This window comes from Amblyomma mixtum, chromosome 9 (genome assembly GCF_055824585.1).
Source record: "Amblyomma mixtum isolate Tamu chromosome 9, ASM5582458v1, whole genome shotgun sequence".
Classification (NCBI taxonomy): Eukaryota; Metazoa; Arthropoda; class Arachnida; order Ixodida; family Ixodidae; genus Amblyomma; species Amblyomma mixtum.
The window spans coordinates 82911864-82938460 of NC_143020.1; the positions used below are offsets into that span (position 1 = coordinate 82911864).

The 26597-nt window shown below is 48.1% G+C and overlaps 2 protein-coding genes across 2 annotated transcripts; one reads left to right on the forward strand and one right to left on the reverse strand.

Moving 5' to 3' along the window:
- Positions 1 to 1745: 1745 nt before the first annotated feature.
- Positions 1746 to 17735, forward strand: LOC149329887 (retinol dehydrogenase 5-like). The gene is made up of 5 exons (XM_089560622.1): positions 1746 to 1968; positions 3060 to 3263; positions 5737 to 5919; positions 14236 to 14368; positions 17181 to 17735. Exons 1-5 carry the CDS (start codon positions 1746 to 1748, stop codon positions 17659 to 17661), a joined length of 1224 nt encoding a protein of 407 aa, XP_089416748.1. The 3' UTR covers positions 17662 to 17735.
- LOC149329888 (uncharacterized) lies at positions 16967 to 26597 on the reverse strand. Its single transcript, XM_089560624.1, has 5 exons — positions 26462 to 26597; positions 24318 to 24438; positions 23688 to 23882; positions 19430 to 19585; positions 16967 to 17844 (listed from the first exon to the last, which is right to left on the reverse strand). The coding sequence occupies exons 1-4, from the start codon at positions 26574 to 26576 to the stop codon at positions 19459 to 19461; spliced, it is 558 nt and encodes a 185-aa protein (XP_089416750.1). The 5' UTR covers positions 26577 to 26597; the 3' UTR covers positions 16967 to 17844; positions 19430 to 19458.

Consider the following 26597-nt stretch of genomic DNA (forward strand, 5'->3'; position numbering starts at 1 on the left):
CTGCTACCACGAACCAGAGGCAGACACCGCCGCGCTTGGTAGTGCAGTGCGAAAGACAACGAAGTCAGTAGCTGCCTTTTTGGTGTGCGTAGTGAAGAAGAAAGAAGTCTAGCTAGTTGTATGCGAGATGTAGGGGGCTACTGAGGGACAGAAGTCGCTACAATTGCGACTCCACTGACCCCGACGATGCTGCAATTATGACCAGAGCCGACTGAAGCGGTAAGTCACAGCGGTACGGTGTTTAGAAAAAAGAAGGCACCGGAATGCAACATATATTGAATATGTAGGGCCCCTAAGTTGGGGCTGTTGTGTGCATAAGTTGTTAAACGTGCTAAACCATACCACACGAAAAAAAAACACTCAAGCTAGTAGTAGCGAACTGGATATATATTTCGGAAGTTAAAAATTATCCGCAGTATTAAATAATGTCCTTAGTTCATCGGATTAGTTTCAATTTGTCCAGTACGCTGGGTTTTGTTCCTCTGTGTAATATCAATACCTTGGGGCAGTCATACGCTCTCCTGAACCAACTCGAACAGACGAAAATTATGGTGTAGTGTTAAAAGACAGGAAGAGGGCAGAGTTGGTCAGGGAACAAACGCGGGCTAATGACATCCCAGTCGCAATCATGATAAAGAAATGGGCTTGGGCTGGGCATGTGACGCGAAGGCAAGGTAACCGGTGGTCCTTAAGGGTAACGGAGGGGATTTCAAGAGAAGGGAAGCGTAGCAGGGGGCGACAGAAAGTTGGGTGGGCGGGTGAGATAAAGAAGTTTGCTGGGATATGGTGGCGGCCGCAACTGGCAAAGGACAGGGTTAATTGGAGAGACATGGGAGAGGCCTTTGCCCTGCAGTGAGCATAGTAAGGCTGATGATGATGATGGTAATGATTATAGTTGTGCCGTGCTGCAATCCTGAACGTAGCTGGGAGTCTTGAACCGCAGCTAAAGCAATCAGTCACGTAACCAGTGCCATCTTTACTTACCTTTTCTATCTTCTGATTTCATAATTTCGTGCCTAGAACTACAACTCGCACCTACGGTTACAACTCTGTCCGTTCTGTAGTAGCAGCTGGACGCAGTACTCAGGGGAAAATAAACTTGCTTTATGCTTCCAAAGAGGAATTATACTCGGAAGAGACGGCTACATGAACACCAAAGAGCTTTATTTGGAACGTAGCTTATTTGGAGCGATCATTCGTGCGTTCTTAATGACTATTACAATCATCGTTATTACACTACTAATGACTAAATAGCATTTCATATCCTTCCAATTAACCCTTTTATCTTCCATAAGCGGCCACACTATGCCCATGAGCTTCGTAGTCTAATCCACCCACGACTCTTTTCCACCTTCTATTGGAATACACTGCGCTAACCCACCGAAAAATCGGTTATATTCTTTTGCATTACATGTCCTACCCATGTCCATTTCTTTCTCTTAATTCCTGCTCGAATATCCCTAACTCGCTACTCTAACTTAACCCACCCTTTTCATGTTGCGACTGCATTATTTTCGTTTCCATAGGTCACTGCGCTGCCCGTAAATTAATCTCAAGCAGATTATATACTACTCCAAGTTTCTGCCCACGCATCCACCGCCGTATAAAAAAAAAACACGCACAGTCCTCAGCCATTCATAGCGTAAAGTTAATGAATTAGGAGGCTAATGCAATGCATGCATGTCCTTAGCGTCCAGGTGTGCCCGCGGGCCAACGAGGCCGTACCAGCGAGCGGAACCGTCGCGATGGAGAGCGGGCGGCGCCAAGCGAACGCGCCCATGGTGGCCTTCATGGTCGTGGCGCTGTGCACCTTCGTGGTGACGTCCCTGACGCCTCCGCTCAAGTACGCCGTGTCGGTGTTCGGCCTCGTGGCCTTCTCCATCATGATTGGCTTCTGCATCAAGCGCCACCTGACGGCCAGCTTCGGCCGCAGGCTTCCGGTTACTGGCAAGGCCGTCTTCATCACAGGTGGGTTCTATTGTACCACTTGCCGTTTATGTCGGTGTTCCATTACCCTTTAGTACCCAAATACTGGAAACGCCTAACAAAAGTTGACCTCCAAGATTTCATCGCTAACGTGCCCCTGATTGCAGAAATGTAAAAAAAACTTGCAGACCTATTTTTTAAAGATAATGCACACCACATATAAATGTTCCCAATGTTGATAATACCTGCATGTGTGAGGACGAAAAACTGAGCCAAGTATGCAGCATACATAATAAAAAGAGCAAAATTGAAAACTGGTTAATAAGCTCTCAGTGCAACATTACGACGGCAGGAACGTTAGGCTGTTTAGCCGTTAGGGTCAGATTCTGCTTTATTTTGACCTTCAGCAGGCCTTGTGCACTTCTTCCAGAGGTATTTCGATCTTACTTTTATAGCTATGTCCGAAAGGGCCGTATTTTTTCGTATGTTAGCAATACATGTAATTCTGCAAGTTGAAATGATAAACCTTCACATTCCTGCACTTTCTTTCACGATCGAATATGTTCATTGATCAACCAACTGCCGAACACAAGCTGTACTCAAGTCAGGAGGAAACGGGAAAGAGAATATCAGACTAAACTAGGGGATTGGTAAAAGCCAAATATTGTTCACGTAATTACTCAACCAACTATTCCATGTCTGTCCTCGAGCAAAGGTAATAAATAACAATGGACTAGCCTTAAGCTTGCACAGGTATAAAGCCGTGTTTAGAATTAACGACACCTGCCAAAAAACGCGAAAAAAAAGCAGAAATAAAGTACAGGGCACCCAGTTGTGTTCTTTCTAGAATTTTGTACGTCCTGCGTGTCTGTGGAAAGTGTTTGCCTACAGGACAGGGTATAAAGGAAAGAGACACACATTGTATGCTTGTCTACTTAACTACTTTCCCTCTCTCTCTCTCCGCAACCATTCAAAATTTCTAAAATTCTATGAGCAGAATCACTGTCTGTTCTATACAGCCTTATCATCTATAGCCCCAACTATCCTCTAAACCAAGGCTAAGACCAAGCCTAAAGCAGAAGATGACGGTGAAGCCTAAAGCTCAGCGGTCTCTCTCCCATCGCACTGCGCAGGCTGTGATTCGGGCCTCGGTCAAATCGTCGCTCTGGCGTTGCAACAGAAGGGTTTCACCGTGTTCGCCGGCTGTCTGGATCTCGACTCGCAAGGCGCACGGAACCTGATAGCCAACGCAGTGACCGTGCTCCATGTGGACTACCTCAAGCACGAAACCGTCATCAGGGCCTACCAGGACATTAGCGAACGACTCGGTGGAAAACGTACGCCAAAGAGGGCGGGCACTATACTCCATTCTAATAGTTCCTAGCAGCACATTGCCAAAGCTGCGATGAGTGCATAGTCAATGTTCTGACGCTACGGAATGTAGTGCCAGTATAAAATAGGCATAAGGGACAGCAGGACAGTGCGTATGCGTCAAACGCTATTTCGTGGCGATCCCTTAACGTCCACTCGCGCTATGTACGCTATTGTCGTCAGCGTGTGCGACTCTTGCGTGGTCTTAAAACATCGTTTCCAAAATGGCGGCGCCCTTCGAAGTAGGACCCCTTGCCTCATACTGAATTCGTCGTTGTTAATGCTGTTTTCAGTATGTTGGCTGGCCACAAATTGGGCACCGGGCTTTCGCTTCGTCTTATATCGCCTATAAGAAAACGACTGAACAATAATTCGCTTTATTTTTTATTTATAGTGACAATTATTTCACTTCTAGTCCTAAAGAGGAACGTCGATTAGTTGACAAAAATTCTTCCCGTTCTAAAAACCAGATGGCGCCACTAGGTGAAGGTTATCTTTAGGTCGCCGTTAGCATAGGACGAGCTAAAAGTGCAAATGTGACACATGACGTCACGTCCCACAAAATGCTTGCGCTTAACGTATACGTAAGCGTGCATACGCTTATGATATGCAGACAAAGTCAATTTATACTTTTTTCTAACCATACATGTGTGCCACGCAAGTAGACGACATGCAGACGACTAGGCCCGGAGGGGCATTTTCGACGAGCTCTCCTGATTGGCTGAGCAGGTCTCTTCTGCCTTTGGTAATGCTACAAGTTATGGCATGGAGGCATAAGGAGCAGTGCATAGTTACTCAGCGCTGTTTGGTACACAGTTGAAGACTAGCTTTTGAGATTTGCGAAATAAAACAAAATAACCCCACGAAAAGAACAGATGGCATGAAAGCTAAGTTCGCAAAGTCGAAAGTGTTAAGACGGCGTTTGTCCATACCTCCAGTGTTCGTCACCTCGCCTATGTATGTCCTTGATTTTAATACTGATTTGTTTGCAAAGCGCCAGTCTTCCATAATCGGCATCCTGATGTAGTTGCAAGCCATGCAGCGAATCAGTAACTTTGTGCCCTGTTTCATCTCATGATAAGGTGTACACATTGAGTACTCTATAAGAAGGTCACATGGCCAGGCAAACTTCCGGTCAAAGACTAGATAACATAACAGGATAGCTAAGCGGGCGAGTTGGTGATACAGTGTGCAAAAAACAGCGCGAACAAACGGTGTATTCTCCCTTTCGTCCCCGTTTGTTCGCGCTGTTTTTTGCATAATAGATAACATAGTTGTCCAAATATTAATTAACAATATTGTGGCCAGGTGTACAAAATTAAAATTAGCAGCCGAATTCTATAGCCTTTGTGCCGTCGCGGCGGGTTTCACTCAAAAAGTCAGAGGTTGGCTTCACCGACCACGTAGGTACTACTGAAACATGCTTTCGTAGAGTTGTGGATGCAATAAAAATAAAATGCAACATTTAACATTCAGCTAAATGAAAGGTCCGGCAAAATAGAGCGTTGTGTTTTTTTTCTTTACCATTATCAAACTTAATGACGCTTCTCCTGTTTATAAGCATAGAGCAGAGCTTGCGGACCTCGAAGGCACACACGGTGCCAATATCTTGGTTCACAGCAGTGGTCTGTCGGTCTTTCTTCGCTGTATTATATGTCAGTTAAGAACACGAACCACATAGATGGTAACCCTTTCAGAATCTCTGAATGAAAGGCTCCTTTGCTGCTGAGCATTTAAAATATCTCCTACGATTCTTTCTCGAGTATCTTCTCGATGCCCCCAAGTCTGGCTTTCCATAAGCGTCTTCTCGCAGACTTATTTTTAATAACGTTTCCTAAAATATTCTCTCGGCCGTCTAGGCTTCTCCGTCACTTAACATACGTAACTTTAAGCACTGTGCGTGCTGTTGGTTTTGACGCTTTGTAAAGTGTTTTGTTCTGTACTAGTCGATGAAACCCGCTATATGTGTTGTTTCTTTTTTTTAAGGAGAAAGCCTTATAAGGCGCATTAGCAACGATACCAGGCGTCGATGCTGGCGTCCAGGAAAAAGTGTTCGAGAAAACCCCCAAAGACGCCATCAGCAAAGAAAAAATTATTCCGAAGGTGCCGGGAACTCAGCCGAGGACATTCAGATTGCGAGGAAAGGACGCAATTTGTCGGCAACTAAACCATGTTGATTCTTGGCTGTCTTAACTACTCCATGCTAATTAGTATAGGCGTCATTGGAAAGGAAGGAAAAAACATAAATTAAAAAATTAATGTTTTCGCCTTCAAAGCACATAAGTAGTCTTAAGTTGCCTCCGTGATTTTTTTTATACGACAGCAATGTGTAGTTGGAAGTCACAGCATCGTGCTGTCTCCTTTCTCGCTCCCTGCACGGTTCTGCGCCGTGTGCACCATTATAAGTCATTAGTTTTCAAATATATCTTTTCTCCGCAGCCCTATGGGGCCTTGTAGCCAACGCCGGCGTGACTTGCTACGGCGAGGTAGAATGGCTGCAGTTCAAGGACCTCCAACGGGCCATCGACGTCAACATCTATGGCACGCTCAAGTTTATCACGGTGGGCCTGAACCAAATAAAGAACAGCAGAGGCAGGATCGTCATAGTCACCGGTCTACATGGTGAGCTTCCTCTGTCTACTAACACCCTTCCCTCTAATTCAAAAAGCGTCTAACTCCGATAAGGAAAACCGCAGTTGCAAAAAGCTTCCTCTTGACACACCACTTCTTGTCGTGAAGGCCAGTTCATCGTTTTCCTTGGTTATACATCACCACAAGCTAAGAAACTCAGTTAAGATATGCACAACCGAGGAAAACCAATTAACTGGCCTTGACGAAGAGAAGTTATGTGTCAACGGGAAACGTTTTGCAACTGTATCCCTTATCGGAGTTCGACGTTTGCTGAATTAGGGGGAAGGCCATAGTAAATTTCAGGTTCTTCTACTCTCCTTGCACCAGCGGTGCCCCGCCAGAGACGGGTTGGTTTCAATTCGAAGACTGAAGCTCTTCGCACCAGGGGTGCCCGTCAGAGACGGTCTTGTGTTCAGTTGAGACGCAGGGGTAAGGCGAACACTTCAAATTTTATGTACAGTATTTACAATAGATACAAGTTAAGGCACTAGACACATTAAGCGGCAAAAAGGACAAACCAAACAACAAAAAGGTGGAACTGGCTAATACTAGGGGAGGCCCCTACTCGGCGTGGCCGAAGATGCGTAGCATCTCACATTAGCGCAGAACCACCTTTTTGTTGTTTGGTTTGTCCTTTTTGCCGCTTAATGTGTCTAGTGCATTAACTTGTATCTATTGTAAATACTGTACATAAAATTTGAAGTGTTCGCCTTACCCCTGCGTCTCAACTGAACACAAGACCGTCTCTGACGGGCACCCCTGGTGCGAAGAGCTTCAGTCTTCGAATTGAAACCAACCCGTCTCTGGCGGGGCACCGCTGGTGCAAGGAGAGTAGAAGAACCTGAAATTTACTGGCGCAGTCGACAGGATCCTGCGGCTATCGGAAGACGGCGCAGGAAGAAGACAAGGCAGGGAGAAAGGTGACGACAAGGCGACAGGTCAGCGTTCGTGAACGGACCTGCGGAGACACGGCGGCAAGGACGCAAGGACCACGGCAGTAGTCCAGCGACGCGGGACTGCGTCCGGTCAAGGAAGCAGCGCGTCGGGAACTCGACGATCACCGGCGGCGGACCAGCGGCGTGCGACAGCTCATCGCAGCGTCCGGGGAAAGTGGCGGTGGACCCCGACGCCAAGGAGCTGGCAATGCGGATCGACGCATCGAAACCGTGAGTTTCCTTGGTCGCATTGTTCACGTCCCTGTGTTCGAGCCGATAGGACATCTGAGGGGTACGGAAGGCGGTATGGAGAGCTATCCAAGCCGGCCCTCACTTGATGTGAAGTACCAAGTTGAGTTAGCGAAGGCGCGCTTAGCGGACCTTCAGGCTCAACTTGCGAAAGTAAATGGCGGAAAGGCGCTGCTTCGCGAGGAAGAACCTCAGGATGTTAAGTATGTCTTGGGGGTATTAGAAGCGAGACGCCAGCAGGTAGAGCTCGAGATTTCTAAGATCAAGGAGTCTAGGAGAGCTAGCCAACTAGCCAGGGACAACTGCTCCGAGTCACGAGCAGAGAGGTCGCCAGCGCGGGAAGGCAACGGCATATGCCTGCCGGGCGCAGGTCAAGAGGACAGCCGGGCAGAGGTAAAGGCTGAGCCAGATTTCTGCGAAGCTGGAGTCGCAGTTCAAGAAAGCAGCCTGACGGAACGCAGCGTCGCGGTATCAGAGGCGGTGAACGCGCACGCCGACGACACGGCCGCCCAGGTTAGCTCAATCCCAAATGACACCAGGGACGCGGACGCGTGCTCAGGATTGTTGGAAGTGAGTCTCACAATTCCAAAAACGCAGTCTCAAGCAAGCTGCAGAAAAGAGCATTTAGCTCAGCAGGGAACGGCCAGCGACGACAGATGTCAGATCGCGGACCTAGTGACAGGAGAAAGTCTAGCGTTGCTGGAACCGCACACTGTGTCGGTCATAGGGCATGAAGGGCCCCGTAGCGTCATTGATGGAAAGAGCGTTCCATGCGAGCCAGGGAACGGAGGCGGGCTTGCTGGGCCGACCGGGCAGAGCGCCACACAGTTGTGGAACGCACCCGATGTGCGTCTGGCCAGGTCATTTGAGTACCCGGAAATGAGTGGCGACTTGCCGCAAGGCAAGCTCGGGTCAAGCGACGGCGAATCAGCTCGTGCAGCAGACGATGCCACGAAGCCGGCCAGCGTCTATCAAGCAGGGAGCGGCGATTTAAATGTTTGCCCGTGCAGGAACGGTGCAAATAGCTCCAAACGCTCCAAAGTACCAGGGGTTCTGCGCTAAGGTCAGATGCAACGCATCTTCGGCAACGCCGAGAGGGGCCTCCCCTAGTGATTAGCCAGATCCACCTTTTTGTTGTTGTTTTGTCTCTTTGTGCCGTTAATTTGTCTCTCCAGTGCCTAAACTTGTATCTATTGTAAATTGCTGTACATAAACTGTACATAAGTTTTCCCTTCCTCCCTGCGTCTCGAATCATCGAGAGACCGTCTCTGACGGGGCACCGCTGGTGCGAAGAGCTTCAGTCTTCGAGTTAATCAAACCCGTCTCTGGCGGGGGCACCGCTGGTGCAATAAGGAAGACGGAAGAACCTGTGAAAATTTACTGCGCAGTAAAGATCCACAGGTTCTTCCGTCTTCCTTATTGCACCAGCGGTGCCCCGCCAGAGACGGGTTGGTTTCAACTCAAAGACTGAAGCTCTTCGCACCAGCGGTGCCCCGTCAGAGACGGTCTCTCGATGAATAGAGCCGCAGGGATGAAAAAGGCAATGACTGGAGATTTATATACAAATATGTACAATAGATGCAAGTTAAGGCACTCGAGACAAATTAAACGGCAAAAGATACACAACAACAAAAAGGTGGAACTGGCTAATACTAGGGGAGGCCCCTAACTCGGCGTTGCCGAAGATGCGTTGCATCTGACCTTAGCGCAGAACCCCGATTCCGGCTCCGGGGTCCTGTTTTAAAGACCTAAAGGCCCGGCCCACATTTCGTGGCTTCCAATCATGTTGCGATGTTCACATGATTGGCTTATCGAGAGCCTGGCCAGCCCTCCAGCTTCCGTAGGGCAAAACGCCCTTTCCACAAATACAAACGCACGGTCGTGCCAGTACGTGCAGAGAACATTTCCTCCACCCTAAAATTAAAATAGAACAAACACAAATACACATCCGTGCCAGCACGTGTGCGAATCGGTACCGCGGGTGGGTGGGCACCCGTACTTCCCGGCGCGTTCGCGAGCGGCCGCGTTCCAAGAAAGGAGACGCTTCGCTTTGAGCACCCCCAGCCGCGTTCCGATGACCCCCGCGAACGCTACCGAACCCTTACACGCCCTTCCCAAGATTCTACAAAGGGCTCAAATGCCACTTTTAGAATTCTAACAAAGGGGTCGGTACGGGTCACAAAACCACCCTGTGGGTGACATACCGCAGCTACACAAACACTGGCACGAACAAAACCAAAAACAACAAAATGCACACGGGCACCAACACAACATCACGCAAAATGCACACTTAAATACACACAGTGGCATGCCTGCCGTGCGCCGTAACACAGCGTCCAAGTTCGTGCGTTGCACCCAGTTCGTCTGCATGCACGCCGTCGTCCTGCTCGCGAATGAGCACACAGACACAGACACTCGCGACTGGAGCGTTCACAGCACTCGCCCAATGCCCACGTGAGCCTCCTTAGTCGCACCGAGCGTCCCTGTGTACATTCGAGCCACCACGTGTTGTCAGTAACACAATTAACGCCTAAACGGTAACTCACTCATTAGGCTGGCGCCACAACGGGGCGCGAACTGAAAAGATGGTGCCCTCCAGGATCAAAAACGTCCCGGTTCTCGATGGGTCTAAACCCCTGACCACACAACGCACCTAAGGGCACGCTCTCTCCGGCGCGCCAGCAAGGGCCGCGCCCTGCGCGAGGGGCATATCCCCTTCTCAGTCTAACCGTACCAGTGAGGCCGGTTTTACTACACTTGATCTGGCGTACTGCAGCACGGAACGAACTGTTCCACGCGCCGACTTTCAAGGCGAAAGCCACGCATCTGCCTCCTGCCACTCCACCTCGCCCGGGGCCATCTGCACCTTTACTGCACGAGCAAACTTTGAAACCGCCGCTCCGTGCTTGATCAGCGCCCGCTGGCCCCGTGGCATAGTCTGACTCCGAGGCTCCATGAGCTCCCTGACAGTCACTTGACCCGGGCTTGCCTTGCGGCAAGTCGCCACTCATTTCCGGGTCCTCAACTGACCTGGTCGGGCACACACCGGGTGCGTTCAACAACTGCGCGTCGTTCTGCCCGGTCGGCCCAACAGGCCCACCTCCGCTCTTTGCCTCGGATGAAGGGCTCTTGCCACCAGAAACGCTACGGGGCACTTCATGCTCCATACCCGACACAGTGTGCGGTTGCGGCAACGCCAGATTTTCACTGGCTGTTACTAGCTCCGCGTCAGAGGTCACAATCTTAGAGCCTACAGGAATTCCACCGCTGTCCTGCTTGTTATCGGACACCTTGGTCACGATTGGCCCTAGATCACTAGAATTGGGCTGCTCCTGTTCTTTACTAGCCGCCCGCGGTGGCGGAAAAGCTGTGGTATTTCCGCGTCCTTCAGGAATCCTGTTGTCACTTCCTGAACCTTTTGCGGCGTTTCCTATCAAAGATGCGTTCCCGCAAACCGGCTGATTGCTTTCAGCGTCCTGACTGCTGTTTCCCTGATCTGTGCATGACAAGCATAATTCTTTGTCTTCCAGCACAGGCGGCCGCACCACTCGGGAATCGGAGCAGTTCTCCCTGGCTGATTCACTAGCTTTCCTAGCCTCCTTGAGCTCAGCGAGCTCCAGCGCTAGCTGCTGGCGCTTTGCTTCTAATTCCTCCAAGACGCACTTAACGTCCTGAGGTTTCTCCTCGCACAGCGGCGCCTTTCCTCCATTCACTTTCGCAAGTTCAGCCTGAAAGTACGCTAACCGCGCCTTCGCCAGTTCAACCTGGTACTTCACATCAAGTGAGGGCCGGCTTGGATAACTCTCCATACCGCCTTCCGTACCCCCCAGCTGTCCTACCGGCTCGAACACAGGGACGTGAACAATGCGACCAAGGAAACTCACGGTTTCGATGCGTCGATCCGCATTGCCAGCTCCTTGGCGTCGGAGTACACCGCCACTTTCCCCGGACGCTGCGATGAGCTGTCGCACGCCGCTGCTCCGCCGCCGGTGACCTTCAAGTTATCGACGCGCTGCTTTTCTGGACCGTATGCAGTCCCGCGTCGCTGGACTACTGCCGTGGTCCCTGCATCCTTGCCGGCGTCTCTCCACAGGTCCTGCCTCGAACGCTGACCTGTTGCCTGACCGTCGCCTTTCTCCCTGCCTTCAAGTCTTCTTCCTGCGCCGTCTTCCGATGGCCGCAGGATCCTGTCGACTGCGCCAGTAAAGATCCACAGGTTCTTCCGTCTTCCTTATTGCACCAGCGGTGCCCCGCCAGAGACGGGTTGGTTTCAACTCAAAGACTGAAGCTCTTCGCACCAGCGGTGCCCCGTCAGAGACGGTCTCTCGATGAATAGAGCCGCAGGGATGAAAAAGGCAATGACTGGAGATTTATATACAAATATGTACAATAGATGCAAGTTAAGGCACTCGAGACAAATTAAACGGCAAAAGATACACAACAACAAAAAGGTGGAACTGGCTAATACTAGGGGAGGCCCCTAACTCGGCGTTGCCGAAGATGCGTTGCATCTGACCTTAGCGCAGAACCCCGATTCCGGCTCCGGGGTCCTGTTTTAAAGACCTAAAGGCCCGGCCCACATTTCGTGGCTTCCAATCATGTTGCGATGTTCACATGATTGGCTTATCGAGAGCCTGGCCAGCCCTCCAGCTTCCGTAGGGCAAAACGCCCTTTCCACAAATACAAACGCACGGTCGTGCCAGTACGTGCAGAGAACATTTCCTCCACCCTAAAATTAAAATAGAACAAACACAAATACACATCCGTGCCAGCACGTGTGCGAATCGGTACCGCGGGTGGGTGGGCACCCGTACTTCCCGGCGCGTTCGCGAGCGGCCGCGTTCCAAGAAAGGAGACGCTTCGCTTTGAGCACCCCCAGCCGCGTTCCGATGACCCCCGCGAACACTACCGAACCCTTACAGCCATTATCGTAGATTAGGGTTGTCTGGATTGGTTCGCGCCTGGCTCCACTCCTGTGTGACATTATCTGCCTGGGCTTGTTGTGAACATGTCTGGTACGCGTATGACTACTACCAGGTGTTCGTGACCGATCGTAGTTGTAGCAGGCGCTTCATGGACGAATCTGAACGAAAAAACGTAGCGTTGAAACAGGACACCGAAAGATGAGGACAGGACGGGGCTACACGTAGCCCCGTCCTGTCCTCATCTTTCGGTGTCCTGTTTCAACGCTACGTTTTTTCGTTCAGATTATGTATGACCAACTGGCCCCACAGTGTACTCTGTTAAGCTTCATGGACGCTCTGAAAGTTTTCGGGGAAGCAGGTCATAGTCTATCGTACATGTTTGAGATAATAAAAAATGACATCATCAGAGTTTGATACATTGTAGATCCATTATAAGATGCAGTTTCATTAGCAAATTTTTCGATCGGTGCACAATCCTAGGTCCTTCAGACAATTCAGTTAGGCCCCTCAAAGGTAATTAAACGCGCTATCGTTGCCTCGTGCTTGATATCTGTCCTTTCAAAATCATGCCTGCACATCATGAGGGAAAGTTTAATGGCGCAGACTTATAAACTGATGAAGGCAGGATACACACAGATTCTCCTCGCGCAAGCTTGCGAAATGTTGTTGCAATGGATGAAGTGTGCAAAAACATGCACAGAGCGCAGGAAACGCACTGTTATAACATGTATGCGTCTTTTTTGCTCCACGGTATCAAAAACATGGCAACGCGATTTGACAGAGAAGTCGCCTTTTTTTTTTTTTTTGCTCCAGGTAAGCTGTTGGGTTCCGCACGGCGGTTAGAAGAGAAATAGAAAACGATTAATCGATATCGGGTGTCATAAAACACATCACCACTTTTGTGCCCCGCACCAAGGCAGTTGCGTATGCTATACCTCCTCCTTGTAAGTGAGTTTACGTGGACCAGGCAGGGTTTTGCTTCAATGTGCGACTTCAAGAGGACGCGTATTCAGTCAGGGCACAAACACAATTGCCCATGTCGTCCCACTGGAAATAATGCCGGCCTGCTGTTATCTGCCAAGATTTAAACGTTTTCCTTCGGCACAACAATCAACTTTCAAGCAATATTATCGAAGCCTGACAAATTACAAAGCCTGGATATCATTGCATCAGGCACGCTTCCATGCCTCTGAAAAGAGCTTTGAGACTTTACTTTCTTTTTGCTTGCTCTAGTACCAAACCGTAATATTGCCGATACTAAATTATGCGTGTTTTATTTGGGACCCTTTAACAAAAGTTGCACTAACAAGATGAAAATGGTGCAAAGATATCAGCTCACTTTATAACAGATTTATACGTACGTCTGTGACAAAACTCTTAACCAAAGCGGAGTCGCCAACATTAACGCAAAGAAACCGTGCGTCACTGCTAAAGTTCCTCTTTCAACTAATTAACGTCCACTATAAGACTGATCTCACTGGAATAATTTTTTCCCTATGGTTAAGACAAAGACACAGCCGCACAATAACCACATTTACCACTCGTAATAGCTGTTTTAAGTATGCTATCTTTCCACGAATAGTACTTGAGTGGACTCTCCTAACCAATGAATAAGGTTCAAAATCATCTACTTCGACATTTGTTTCCGGTATCGTTTATAAATGTGTTGTCTATGCTTATTTTCCAAAATGTTCAAGCCGCGTTAATCTAATTTGTTCTTGTGTTCATTGCCTGTGTTATTACGTTTTGGTTACTTATCTGTATCCCACCCTGCTAAAATCCCCAGTGTGGACTGCAGTATATACAAAATAAAATTTTCAAATAAAAACATTTTTTTCTAAGGCAACACCTGATGCTCCCATCTTCCACTGGTCGCCCCAAAATAACGCCTGCGGAGATCACTACTGCTTTCTTTTTAGGTAGGCTATATATTGTGTGTTTCGTGCAGAAAAATTCTGTTGCAAGTCTGGGTTGTGTTCGCGTTTTTTTCTGACATTTTTCGTTGAGAGGTATCTTAGCATCTAATATCACTTGGTAGTTTCACAAGTGCCATATCAGAACCTCCCATTTTTGTTCGCTATTCTGATTGATAAGTGTGACGACACAGGCCAACCAGAAAGTTTTCTTAAGCTACAGTTACGGCTCCTCACCTGAGCACAAAGAAGGCAGCAGTGAACACTGTCTGTTAACCTACGCAGGCAGGATCTCCATTCCCGGCATGGTCATGGCGTCCGCAACATCGGCGGCGCTGTGTCAATACGCTGACGGCCTCCGCCGAGAAATGGCCAAGTTTAACGTCCAAGTGTGCACCTTGGAACCGGCGTTTTACAAGTAAGCCGCTCGTGAGCTCGTTGCCACATGCAAAAAAACCAGGTTCGAAGTGAAGCATACGTCGAAAAAATTGCTGGGGTTAGCTTTGGTTAAGCCTAGGTAACTGCGAAAGCAGCGTCTTGCAACGCTGCCAGGGAGTCCACAGAACGCCATCGCCCATTCGGCTCCACGCCTTGCTCGACAGTAAATTGTTTTTTGAGGAAAGGAAATGCATCTCTCTCGCATACCTCAGTGGACACCCGAACCTCGCCGTAAGTGAAGAAGATGGGAGTGAACGAAGACGCCGTATTAGCGCCTTTGTTCGGTCGCAGGTGGTCAACCGGCCGCGAAGTTCTAGCTGTTCTAGGGAAGAGGCTGTAGGATGGCGTAGGCTACAGACGAACACTTTTCCTAACCTGTACATATACAGCAAAATGTCACCAACGCAATTCAGATCAGACTGTCCCTGGTGCGGCGGTACACCTACACTCTATCACATTACCTGGGAGTGCGAAAGAAACATAGCATTCCACAATTATCAAACACCGAGTGAGGAGCAATGGGAGAGCTGTCTCTCCAGCAGCGAGCTCGAGGTCCAGAGGGCCTTGGTACAGCACGCTGTTGAAGCGGCACGACTCAGTGGAGCCCTGGACTGAGGGCCCACCCTTGCTCGAAGACTCAAGTCGCCAGCGCCCAAGCAGGACGACCAAGAAGTCTTCATCTCCGCGAATCTCTTGAAAGAGCAATAAAAGTTTTCTCTCTCTCTCTCTCTAGCTGCGGCGCGCTGAAGAGCCGACTTGGTGCCCCATCTGTCGCTCTGGTATGACGTCAGTAGTCACATGACCGACCGGCAACTGTCGTTCGGCCGTGAAGTCTAGCTGCGGCGTGCTGAAGAGCCGACTTGGTGCCCCATCTCTCGCTCTGGTATGACGTTAGTAGTCAAATGACCGACCACCGACCGTGAAGGGTAGGCTGTGGTACCGCGAAGAGGCGACACCTGGCGTAGTATTGCTTTTGCAATAAAATTGGCAGTGGCTTAGCTCGGCTATGCCAAGATATACGTAGCGAAAGCAAGCGCAACGACGAGGCAAGCATTGTGACGTCATACCAAGCGGCGGCGGTGACTCTGCGGTGAGGTGCGCGGTGTGACGTCATGCCAGGTGGCGTGGCGAGCGCGCGATGTCCGCCAGCTGCGGCGGTTGCGAGGCAACGGCTCAAGGTCGGTCTCTGTGCCTCCTCGGAGCCAATATCCTCCTTGCTCGGAGCACCGCCAGAGCGAAATCGCAAGTTCGTGGCCTATGTAGCTTTCGCTACAAAACGCGTATAACACTTTTACGACATAGGCGTGGTGAATGGGGCGTGTCGAACAAAACATTCTCATTGTACAAATCTCGAGCTCTTCACAACAATGTACATGCACATATTGGTCTGCTCAGCATGCGTCCTAAACTCGTTATCTGCTGAATCTCGTTTTCAGCGCGCTCTCTTCATCAACGAGATAATGCTCCTGCTCTGCGCCAACTGTGGCGCTGACTGCTAAGAAGTACGCGTTCACACTTTGAATCGGTTGTTGCTCGAAGCGCACAATAACGCACAAGAAATTAAATCGATGTAAAAAACACGACAGGGGAGAAAAAAATATTGATCACGTTCGGAACATACTCATGCCGCATGAAAAATTCAGGGGGCACTTTGACTCTCTAAAGTGTCCAGAGGCGAAAGCGTTTTCCGCACCACTTCGACCGCCCTTGTGGCACTGGTGACGTCAGCACTGGATGACGTCACATATAATGAAGTATTAATTACGGAGTAATTAAAAATTACTTATCAATGACTAATTACTGATTAATGTCTAAATACTAATTAACTGCTAATGTATGATGCTTAAGCCTCGCCTTTAGGAGTGGAAAGCGACAGCGTGCTGTAGCGCTGCCAGGGAGTCCACGGAGCGCCACCACCCGCTCGGCGCGATGCCTTGCCCTTTGAACATAACGCTTTTTGAGCAATGGAAATGGCGCAGTAATTCTCTGTCTTGTCGGTGGACACCTGAACCGCACCGTACAAGAAGGAAGGAAGTGGGAGTGAAAGAAGAAACAAAGAGGGGCCGTGATGAAGGAAATGAAAGTTGTATTTGAGGAAAGGAAATTCGACAGTAACTGTCTCACATATTTCGGTGGACACCCGTCATCCGCTTGTAGAGGAAGGAAACGACTCCCATCAGCGACTCCGGGAATGACCGCAAAATATAATCATGATTTCCTATTAACTGCTACTAACTAGTTGCAATTGGTTAAAGTTTTTTTCAATCCATAACCAAAATCTCCAGTAGCCTAATGCACCTAAGTTTTCTGATTAATTTGCCTTGATATCCTGGCAACACCAGTGCCTGGACGGCCTGCTTAGAGGAGCGTTTGCCGCTGTGTTGTTGAGCTGCATCAAGTACAAAACAATTCAAGTATTCCGAACAATGCTTTTAATGCTTTATTCGCACCATCAATGCGGTATGCAATGCATTTCTGCATCGTCCAAGGTTGTCCCTTGTTGTAAAGTGATCGCATAGACCCCAACGGGCCATTTCGATAAATTTACAACAGCCTATCTGAACAAACTGCGATAAAAACTTTGTTGATGTCTAGGTGAAGTCAGAAGCACGGTGTCACCTATCTGGACAAACTGCGATCAAAACTTTGTTGACGTCTAGGTGGAGCAAGAAGCACGGTGTCAGAAGGTGTGCACCACATAAATGCACTCACACGCTGCGCCAAGAGGCATCGGAATCCATGTCTTGTCACAAACTCCTCAGCGTGCTTCCACCCTCCTTGCACCCTCGCAGGACCTCGATGACCGACCCGGACGCCATCACGCAGGCGCTCAACGACGTGACGCGGCGGTTGCCACAGCTGGTCCAAGAGGAGTACGGCTCCGCGTACCTGGACAGCTTCAAGTTCACCTTCTCCAAGAAGCTTCGGCGCTTCTCTCGCCAGAACTTCCAGGAGGTGTCCACGGCCGTCATCCGGGCGCTGCTGAGTAGCGAGGCCAACGTCCGCTACTGCTGCTCGGGACTGCGCCAGAAGCTCACGTGGACGGTGCTCGAGTTCCTGCCACTCAAGATCTGCGACTTCTTCCTCATCCTGCAGTTCACACCCAGGGCTGGGCTGGCGGGTAACATCAAGGTGCGCAACGTGATTGTCCAGCCTCTGCCAATCACCGACGTGGCCGCCGACAGCGATACCGAGAATCCTCTGGAGCACATGGAGTCTGTGCCACCCTACTTCCCGACGCCTCCAATCATTAAGCCCGGAAGCCGCATATAGGGAAGACATAGCAGATGCCACTGGCTCCCCGAGGATGGCGCTTATGAGGCGGAGAAAACTGCGGTAGAGCTTGACACGCCGCTCGATGCAGTGCAATGTCCACTACGTCGCATTGTCCTAAAGCGCCGTGTGTAATGATCAAAACGAGGCTTCTTCTGGTAGAACGGCGTCAGTCACACAAGCCTGGGGTTAAAGAAAAAAGAAAAATTCATCAAGATTTAACGATAAAGCTCAATGATAGAGTGATTACTCCTTCCGGCTGTTGAACTAAGCGGCAGTGTGCGAAATAAATTATTTACACGTTGTTACGCGGTGCATTTTAATCACGGTGGCTTGAAAAATCCTTTCACTACGTCATTAATTTCATAAAACTCTACACATTGATACTGGATTGCATGCGTAAAAGAAAGCGAAAATTTCAAGTTAATTACAACTTCCGACAGTGCGCATTCGTTGAAGGTAGCCAAGCAAGTCGAGGGAACCAGTCTAGCATATAGTGTCACAAGTTTTCCCATTTGTGTGTGCCAAGAAGCAGCATAGCAAACAACTTGCTTTTTGATGAACCGTCCATGGAACCGAAGCAACACCTCCAACGTCCGTACCACAAGAAGGAGATCAGGTAACGTGAAATCTATTCAGAGCCGAACTAGAGGAACGTAAGCAATGCCTTGTTTTGCAGTCATGGGAAAGGTAAAACACAGGATATGATAAGCAAAACTACGCTGAACGCCTGTTTTTTTTTTCTGTTTGGCAGTCGAAAAGCTTCAAGCTGCTCCAATACTTCTAGAATTCAATGTCATTCAATGAACAATCAACTTGCTGTGGCTGTGAAACTGTGGGTTAATTTAACAAACGTTTTAAGTAAAAACCTGTTGCAGTGGACAGGAAGGTAGGAGCCTGAGGCCATAGCTTCCGTAAGTGTCACTGTTCTGACATGCTCACGAGCCTGGGAAAGCAAATGTGGAAGCCGTCGCATCCCGCTCATAGTTTCCACGGACCTACAAGAATTAATGAAGTAGTAAGATCGAGCATAGACGTTTTTCACAAGCAGCTCGACAAACGAAACTCTGTAATTCATTGGACTGTGTGTAGCACGTGGTGGTAAAACTGAGGGAAGGTTATGTTAAGCAGGACATTAACAGTCGTTGCAACAAACGAAAGCACAGAACAAATGTTAGTTTCGTTTTAATGGCGCATCGATCAATGCTGGAAATTAGTTGAGCAATCATTTGTGACAGGAAATAATTTATCAGAAAGTTGACAACAAAACAGCGACATGTCGCCGGCAGGATCTGAGCCTAGCGTTGAGAAGAGGCACATGATTCCTACACGTGGTTGCCTCAGTTCAAAGGCAACGTTTTTGGAGAGTCGTGAAGCGATTTATCAGCGCTCCTGTTCCTCATCTTTCAATGGATTCCTCGAGTCCGCAAGAGTGCGGTTCAAGTGTGTACCCGAATTAGGCAGCTGAAGCACCTCTCCTGTCCTCATAGCGGCCTCTTGCTTTTCCCTTGCGGCAGGAGTCACGAACACGAGGAGTTCCACGTATGTGCTCTTCTGACGCGCATGCCAGCCAGGCACACAGGTCTGCAAGCTTATGGTCCGCACTCGCAGGTTATACTGCAGGGTCAAAGTTATTCCCTTCGTATTTCAAATGCCTACAGCAGCTAAGCGCTTCAATAGCCGGCCGCAGTTGTTAAACTACTGTCAAATCTTTTCGTGAATCACTACGTGCTTGAGATCGGAGGAGGCAGCGATATAAACATGTCACCGTCTTCTGGCGGCAATTTCACTGGCTTGTCAGAGCTCCACTTCGTCGTCGTCGCTGCCGCAGTCCTCTTCCGGTTCCAGGACCATTTCTCCAGGCACTAGCGGCGTTCCTTTGAAGCCCCCTCTGCAGAACTTCCACGTCTCAGTACGCCGAGTCCTGGAAAATTACGGCACCCTTTTAAAAAGGAAGGGGGGGATGATCAAAGCGTCATGATTGATTGATCGATTCTATTGATTAAGAAATTAAGTATATGATTGATTGATTGATTGATTGATTGATTGATTGATTGATTGATTGATTGATTGATTGATTGATTGATTGATTGATTGATTGATTGATTGATTGATTGATTGATTGATTGATTGATTGATTGATTGATTGATTGATTGATTGATTGAAACTTGAAAGCCGTCACTAGGGTGGTTTGTGTGCTACAGCGGTTCGTGAGGGGCGAACATTCGCGATAGGAAAAACATCCCCACTCCATGCGCCGCTATAGACCGACCGACCGACCGACTGCATTCTTTTAATTTTTATTATGATTATTTTTGCCCGCCGAAAAAAACAATGGGCTGTGAAGCACGGTGGGCACAGTAGAGGGCTTCGGATTAGTTTGTACAGCCTAGGGCTACGCCGATATTCACGTCCGATTTTTTAGCCCACTGGACATGATAATGGACGCGCATCATCAAAATCCTAATTTCTTGGGAACCGGTGCGTTTTCTGAATATTGTAAAAAGAGCAGAAAACCATAGGTGGAACGTATGCGGCGCAGAGTGGCGTTTAGTTCTATACCTTTTCATAGCCAACGCGTAAGCGCTTAACGCTATCATTTTGACCCACTCTTGTTCGCACACGGGCCTAATTTTCATGCTCCTACTGCAGCCCTTTTGCTCATGAAGCGTTATCTGCATTACTTCTTGTTTGCATTCTGTTTTTAATTATGTGCTCCTGCACGCAGACCTGGCAAGGAATGAAACATATTATTCTGAAAAGCTTCTTACCGGCCACTGATTGGCCTTTGAATATAACGTAGCAAACTCGGTATCCCCTGCAAAAACAGATGGACTGTGTTCAGAATTGCATGAGCGATACTGTTGCAACGTATTTGCAGAAGCGACCCAATCGACTGCCTAAGTGCTCACTGGCACACCTTTTGTCTTTCGCATATAGAAATAAAATTTAATGTGTGGGAAATACAGTTTCTAACCACATACTGACATTTTTCTATTTTGCCTATAGCTAATTCATGGAACCGAACCGTACTTTTTTCTGCCTTTTTGATCGCACTACTGGGGAAATCTTGCGGCATGGCAAACAGAAGTGTAGCACCGCATCGAAATGAATATTTAATTTCTTAGTACTGAGCAATCACGGCGGCAACATAGCAGCACGCCACGCTGTGTTGCGCAAACCTTACCTCAATTCGCACGCTTTGCTCCACAGTGTCCTCCTGGTTGATGCAACCAACGGTATCTAGAAGTTTTGCTGCCAGACAAGCTTAATTTGTTCTTTAACTACGAAGTTTGTGCGAGCAGCTGTGTAGCTTTCCTCTGTAGACGTGTAGCTTCCCTTGGGTGGATAATATTGAGTAAACACTTCCTCATTACAAATCTAGGGGATTCCCCTGAGGAGTGGACTAATATCGTTCCCATTTCGAGTCATTGATCAACTGTTTTTCAACCTACCACCTGCCCAGTCCTGCATGGTTGGTTGAGTTGGTAGAGCAATCGCCCTTGACAGGCAGTGGTCCGGGTTCGAGCCCCGGACCAGGACGCATAATTACTAAGCTTCTGTGAAAGTTGTATAGCTATTCTTTCTTGGCGTAGGGCCAAGCTTGGGTGGATACTGTTTAGTAATTACTCCCTTATTACTAGGGGCTGGACTATTCGGTTTAAACCAAAAAAAAAAGAAAACGATAAAAGCACGCCGAATTCAGTTGTTGATATTCGGTTTTAACCGAAAGAGGTCATTATTCTTGGCATTTAAGTAGAGGTGTGTGAATATTCGAAATTTTCGAATATAATTCGAATATCATATTTTTAGTATTCGTATTCGATTCGAAATCCAAGTATTCGTGTTGTTTCGAATATTCTACCCGACGCGAATATTCGTATCTAGCCGAATATTGTATTGCGAGCACCGGCGTTCATTTCGGTCCGCAAGTCCTATTCACAGAGACATAACAACATGGCGGCGCCCAGAGAAATACGTAACGTTGGGCCATGCAGTAGCTGACTGCGCTCGTGATCTTCTTTGTGGCTATACCTGCGAAGCTGGTATAGTCAGAGCTGTGCGCGAAATACCTCGCAATACCTGCCAGTTCAGTGCCAAGTGAGAGGACATTTTCTGTGGCTGGAGAAGTCGTTTCAGCTAGAAGGGAACTACTTCTGCCTGACCATGTGGAGCAGCCGGTTTTCCTTCACGACAATCTTTTATGTTCATCCCAGCAACGCGCTTTTGTGCTCATGGCAAGCTAGCCTTAATCAATGCTGTGTACTAGTCATCTTCTCTGATATTACCGCTCTTCTAAGAATAATGGTTTGGTTTGGTTTATTGGTGTTTAACGACCCAAAGCGTCTCAGGCTATGAGGGACGCCGTAGGGAAGGGCTCCGGAAATTTCGACCACCTGGGGTTCTTTAACGCTTACTGACATCGCACAGTACACGGGCCTCTAGAATTTCGCCTCCAGCGAAATTCAGCAATACTGTTCGAGACTGATATTTTTTGTGTAGCCACACACACCTCTTGTGTTCATTTCATCACTGATAGTTGCACTGTTATGTTCTTGGGTGCTCAAATAATGTTTTGTAGTGGTTAAATGCGTCTTTCCTTGATTATTCGATATTCGATTCGATATTCGGAACCAAGTATTCGTATTCGATTCGTATTCGAAAAATACGATATTCGCACACCCCTACATTTAAGGCATTGTAAACTGGCTGTTGAGTACGAATCACACTAAGTCATAGTTGGAAAAAACTTGAAAACTCAGCCATAGTTCGAAGCCATAGGCCCTATGTGACGGTAGTATTGTTGGATAAGCAGCGCATTCGTGCGATTTGAGGTATTGTTCCGCTAGCTTACACGCCTCTCTAGACATGGAAGCACCACTTCATTGTTGCCCTCTAGATAAGCACTGTTTGGTCGCTACCGGCGCCCGCTTAGAGCAGTTAGTCGGTTAAGTAGGTTTATCAACTGCATGTAGCACAGTTACAAGAAACACTCCACTGACGTCAAGAAAACTTATCTTGTTCTGGTGGTCACAACAATTAAGCGCCAGTTCTGTCCTTGCCATCAACACGCAGGTAATGTGGTGTCTCGCCCTGTTGCCTTACCCTGCGCGAAAACCCAGCGATGCCATGTCAATCTAGCTCTAATTAGAAGTAACTCGTGCTTGCGTTTTTGTCTGTAGGCTATCTCATTTCTCTTCTGTTGCATTATTAATGACGATAGCAATTCCTGCTAAAAGCACAGCTTCAAGTATTACAATTTGCGCGTTAACTAAGGATAATTAAACTCCTAATGCTGAAAAAGCACCCAGACAGACTCTGAGAGACTTTCGACCCCACAGGATTCCCGCAGTAAATCATCGGCAAAAAGTTCGCAGTTCATTCGTCGAAAATATTATTCGCCGAAAAAAAAACGATTCTTGCCTTCTGATATAAACACCAAAAAAATTCGAGGGGGCTCATAAGCTCCACCTTAAGGGTATGACGAGATAGCTTCATTGGTTTATGCCCATATATGCTGAATTGGTCATTGTCTACCTTACATTCATAGATCGCTGGAAATGTTCATGCCACGCCTGGCGCCATGGTGCAGCGGTTAAGCGATGCGCCACTGCCCTGCGATGGCAGGTGCTCCCAGTGGTGGGACTTGTGAGACTCAGGTTGCTCTTCCCGAGTGGCCAATCCTTAATTTAACTGTGACCTGCCACGGTGGGCAGTTTGCACACAATCCGATGGGTAGGATGTGATGACGCCGAAATGTTACGTAACCTTTGTGGCTCATCTGCCTTCTAGGCTGCTTCTCGGGGGTTTTTTCATAGATTTTTTGCTCATGGTCAATGACGCCGTTGACGCCCGATTTTCAGCAAGACGAGCTCCTTAACGTTTTCGCGTTAAAAAGGTCGCTGAATTTTCAAGAAACGACTAGCAAAAAGTTCAACCCTTAAGTTTAACTTGCCTTCGACAACTGTGTTGTCCCCGTCACTGCAGGAGGAAAGAAGGCAGAAGAATACAGAACTACCCTCACCTTTTTGAGAGCATGTGCAAATCCAAAGGCCTAATCTTGAAGTACAGAATACGTGGCACAGGCCCCAGACTTGCACTGTCCGCTCTTCGACCCACGACAGACTTCCAGTGGAACGTCACGTTGTTCACGTCAAACAGCCTCTTCTTGGTCGTGAGCAGCGAGGTGTATTTTACACCAGGCTTCATGCTGTGGGGGCTGAAAGCGATAGCGCTTTTTAAAGACCAGGTTTAGCTCGACATGTTCTAGTAAATGGGAAGCATCAAGTGGCGTACTCAACTGGTCCGACGTGCAGTATTATTTCAACGTCGAGGGAGTCTACCTGGCTGTAGTAACACCGTACAGCCTCAGTTCTCATAGTTGTTCTTTTAACCGCTTCTAAGTTGTCTTCTGACTATCTCAGTACAATTCAGAAATGCCTCTCCGCTTTTCAAGTCGTATTTCTGCCTTGTGGCTACAGAGTTTGGTCACAAGTATTGTAGGTTGCAGATTGAGTGCTATAAAAGTTTGTGTTGTTGACTGATGTCTAGCTCGTTATGGAAGGAAGCTCGTTATGAGCTTCCTTAGCACTGCGTTTCCCTATAGCTTTAAAACAAAGACTGCAGCGTAATATTTGGAGGTGGATCTTAGTACCTTTTGTGCATCCGGATGGCAATCTTTTTGTCAACGCCAGGAAGCGTCAGCTGGACGTCGCCAAAGAGATCCCAGAGAGGCACCGACTTTGTCGTCTTCACGATTATCTGATACTGAAACACTTGCAAGAAGAAAGTGGAACAATTTGTTTGCCAAACAATTTTTCTGTGCTGAGTCAGCTTCTTGGGCTTGGTCGCTTCGATTATAAAGCTCATAGAATGCCTTTAGTATCGAACACCCCAAGTCAGTAGCTCCATTGATCGCAGTTCGTATCATTGTCATAGCTTGTGGTCACCCAGAAATCCACGTACCTATCAAAGAAAATCTTGACACTTCGCTGACTTCTCAAAGCACTTTTCATCTCTTGACTCGCAAAGCTCTAATGAGTCATCATAATTATCATCAGCCTGACTACCCCACTGCAAAGCAAAGGCTTCTCCCATGTCTCTCCAATTAACCCTGTCCTTTGCGAGCTGCGGCCACCGCATCCTCGCACTCACATTTTCGTACACAACAGTAAGTCTGCGCCCCAAAAAGGCGTCGTTATTCTACCGGAATTTGTATTAATAGAGAACAAAACAAGAAAAATAACAGAATGGATAGGATGAGCGGTCAGCTAGGCATACCCAATGAGCTCCTGGGCATGAAACCAATAACACCAACCAAAAACAGCAAATGGCAGAGTAACCAACAGGAAGGTTTTCGGAAAAGTAAGCACATTTGTAAAATAAAATAAAGTTTGGTTTGGTTTGGTTTGGAATGTCGTCACGTGAGGCTTCCTGCAAAGTATTCTGCCTAACAGTGACATCCAAAATGCTATGCTGTAATGTCATGGCTAAACCTGCGCGAGCAGGATTAGTCTGGCGTTAGCAAGGCTACAAAATCGGCTACTTGGTTGTACAAGTGCTCCAAGAAGAAAGCGAAGCACGAGAGCGAAGAACTAAAATCGCAGAGAGTTTTAACAGCGAATGCGCATGTATGGGCGCATGTGGTACACCCGGCTAACCAATAACGAACTTTATATGTTCACCTTAAGAGCGTCGCGGATGATGAGGCGCAGTTTTTCCACAGCCTCGCACTCTATTTTACATTTGAGGCGCTTGTACATTCTGCAGTGATCTACAGAATGTAACAACGTAATAGTGGCATTTTTTGTTCGTCGTTTTCTTGTGCGTCATTATAGAGGAGGTTTCACCTAAGACTTTCCACACTTTTTAGAAATAGGCTTTTTGAGTTATAAGAGCGTTTTTTTTTTTATGACATGGCACTGTCAGCGGTGCACTACCATCAGAATGCAGCTAAGACGTGCTGGGTAGCATTGGTTAGCCAGTATTGAATAGTTGACTGTTTACCAGTTTTCGTTCGGCTTCTTAATTATTAAGAGGCGTGTAGCCCACCGTAAGTAATATCCATATTAGTTTCTAGAATTTCAAAAACGCGGTTAACGTCGGCACTGTGGCTTAAAAATTTTGGCTATTTCGACGAGTTACGTGCAGTGGAGAGGTTGCTTTGCCATCAAGCTTCTCGAAAGCGCGTGTATTTTGGCGCCATGTAGCCAAAATTTGTTGGGCCACACCGACGAGGGAAGCCCCATTTTTTGAAATTATAAAAACTGATATGAATATTATATTTCGCCGCCGCGGTGGCTCAGTGGTTATGGCACTCGGCTGCTGACCCGAAAGACGTGGTTCAATCCCTGCCGCGGCGGCCGAATTTCTATGGAGGTGAAACTCTAGAGGCCCGTGTACAGTGCGATGTCAGTGCACGTTAAAGAACCCCAGGTGGTCGAAATTTCCGGAGCCCTCCACTACGGCGTCCCTCGCAGCCTGAGTTGCTTTGGGACATTGAACTCCCTAAAAACCATAAACCATGATATGGAGATTACTTGCGTTGGGCCACGCCTCTCAGTAATTAAGGAGCCTAACAGCAATAGCTAAAGTTAACTATTCGTTACCAGTTAACCAGCCTGCTTAGTTAGCGTGTCTTAAATATATTCTGATGTGGCACACCGCAGACAATGCTATGCCGAAAAAAGCGCTCCTCTAAATCAAAAAACCTACTTTTAAAAAATTGCGCGAAATCTTAGATTAAGCACCCTGTATACAGCGCGCCCTCATCACAGCACAATTCCGGTGCAAACTCACGGCAGTACGGAGGCTCCGGGTCGGTTTTCAAGTACAGCTTGACGGCACGTCCCCGGCTGCCGTTGCCGCTTGGTCCGCGCGGCAGCCGCCGGGTCCTGTCGGCTAGGAAGCCCATGATGGCGCAACGACCGCGACC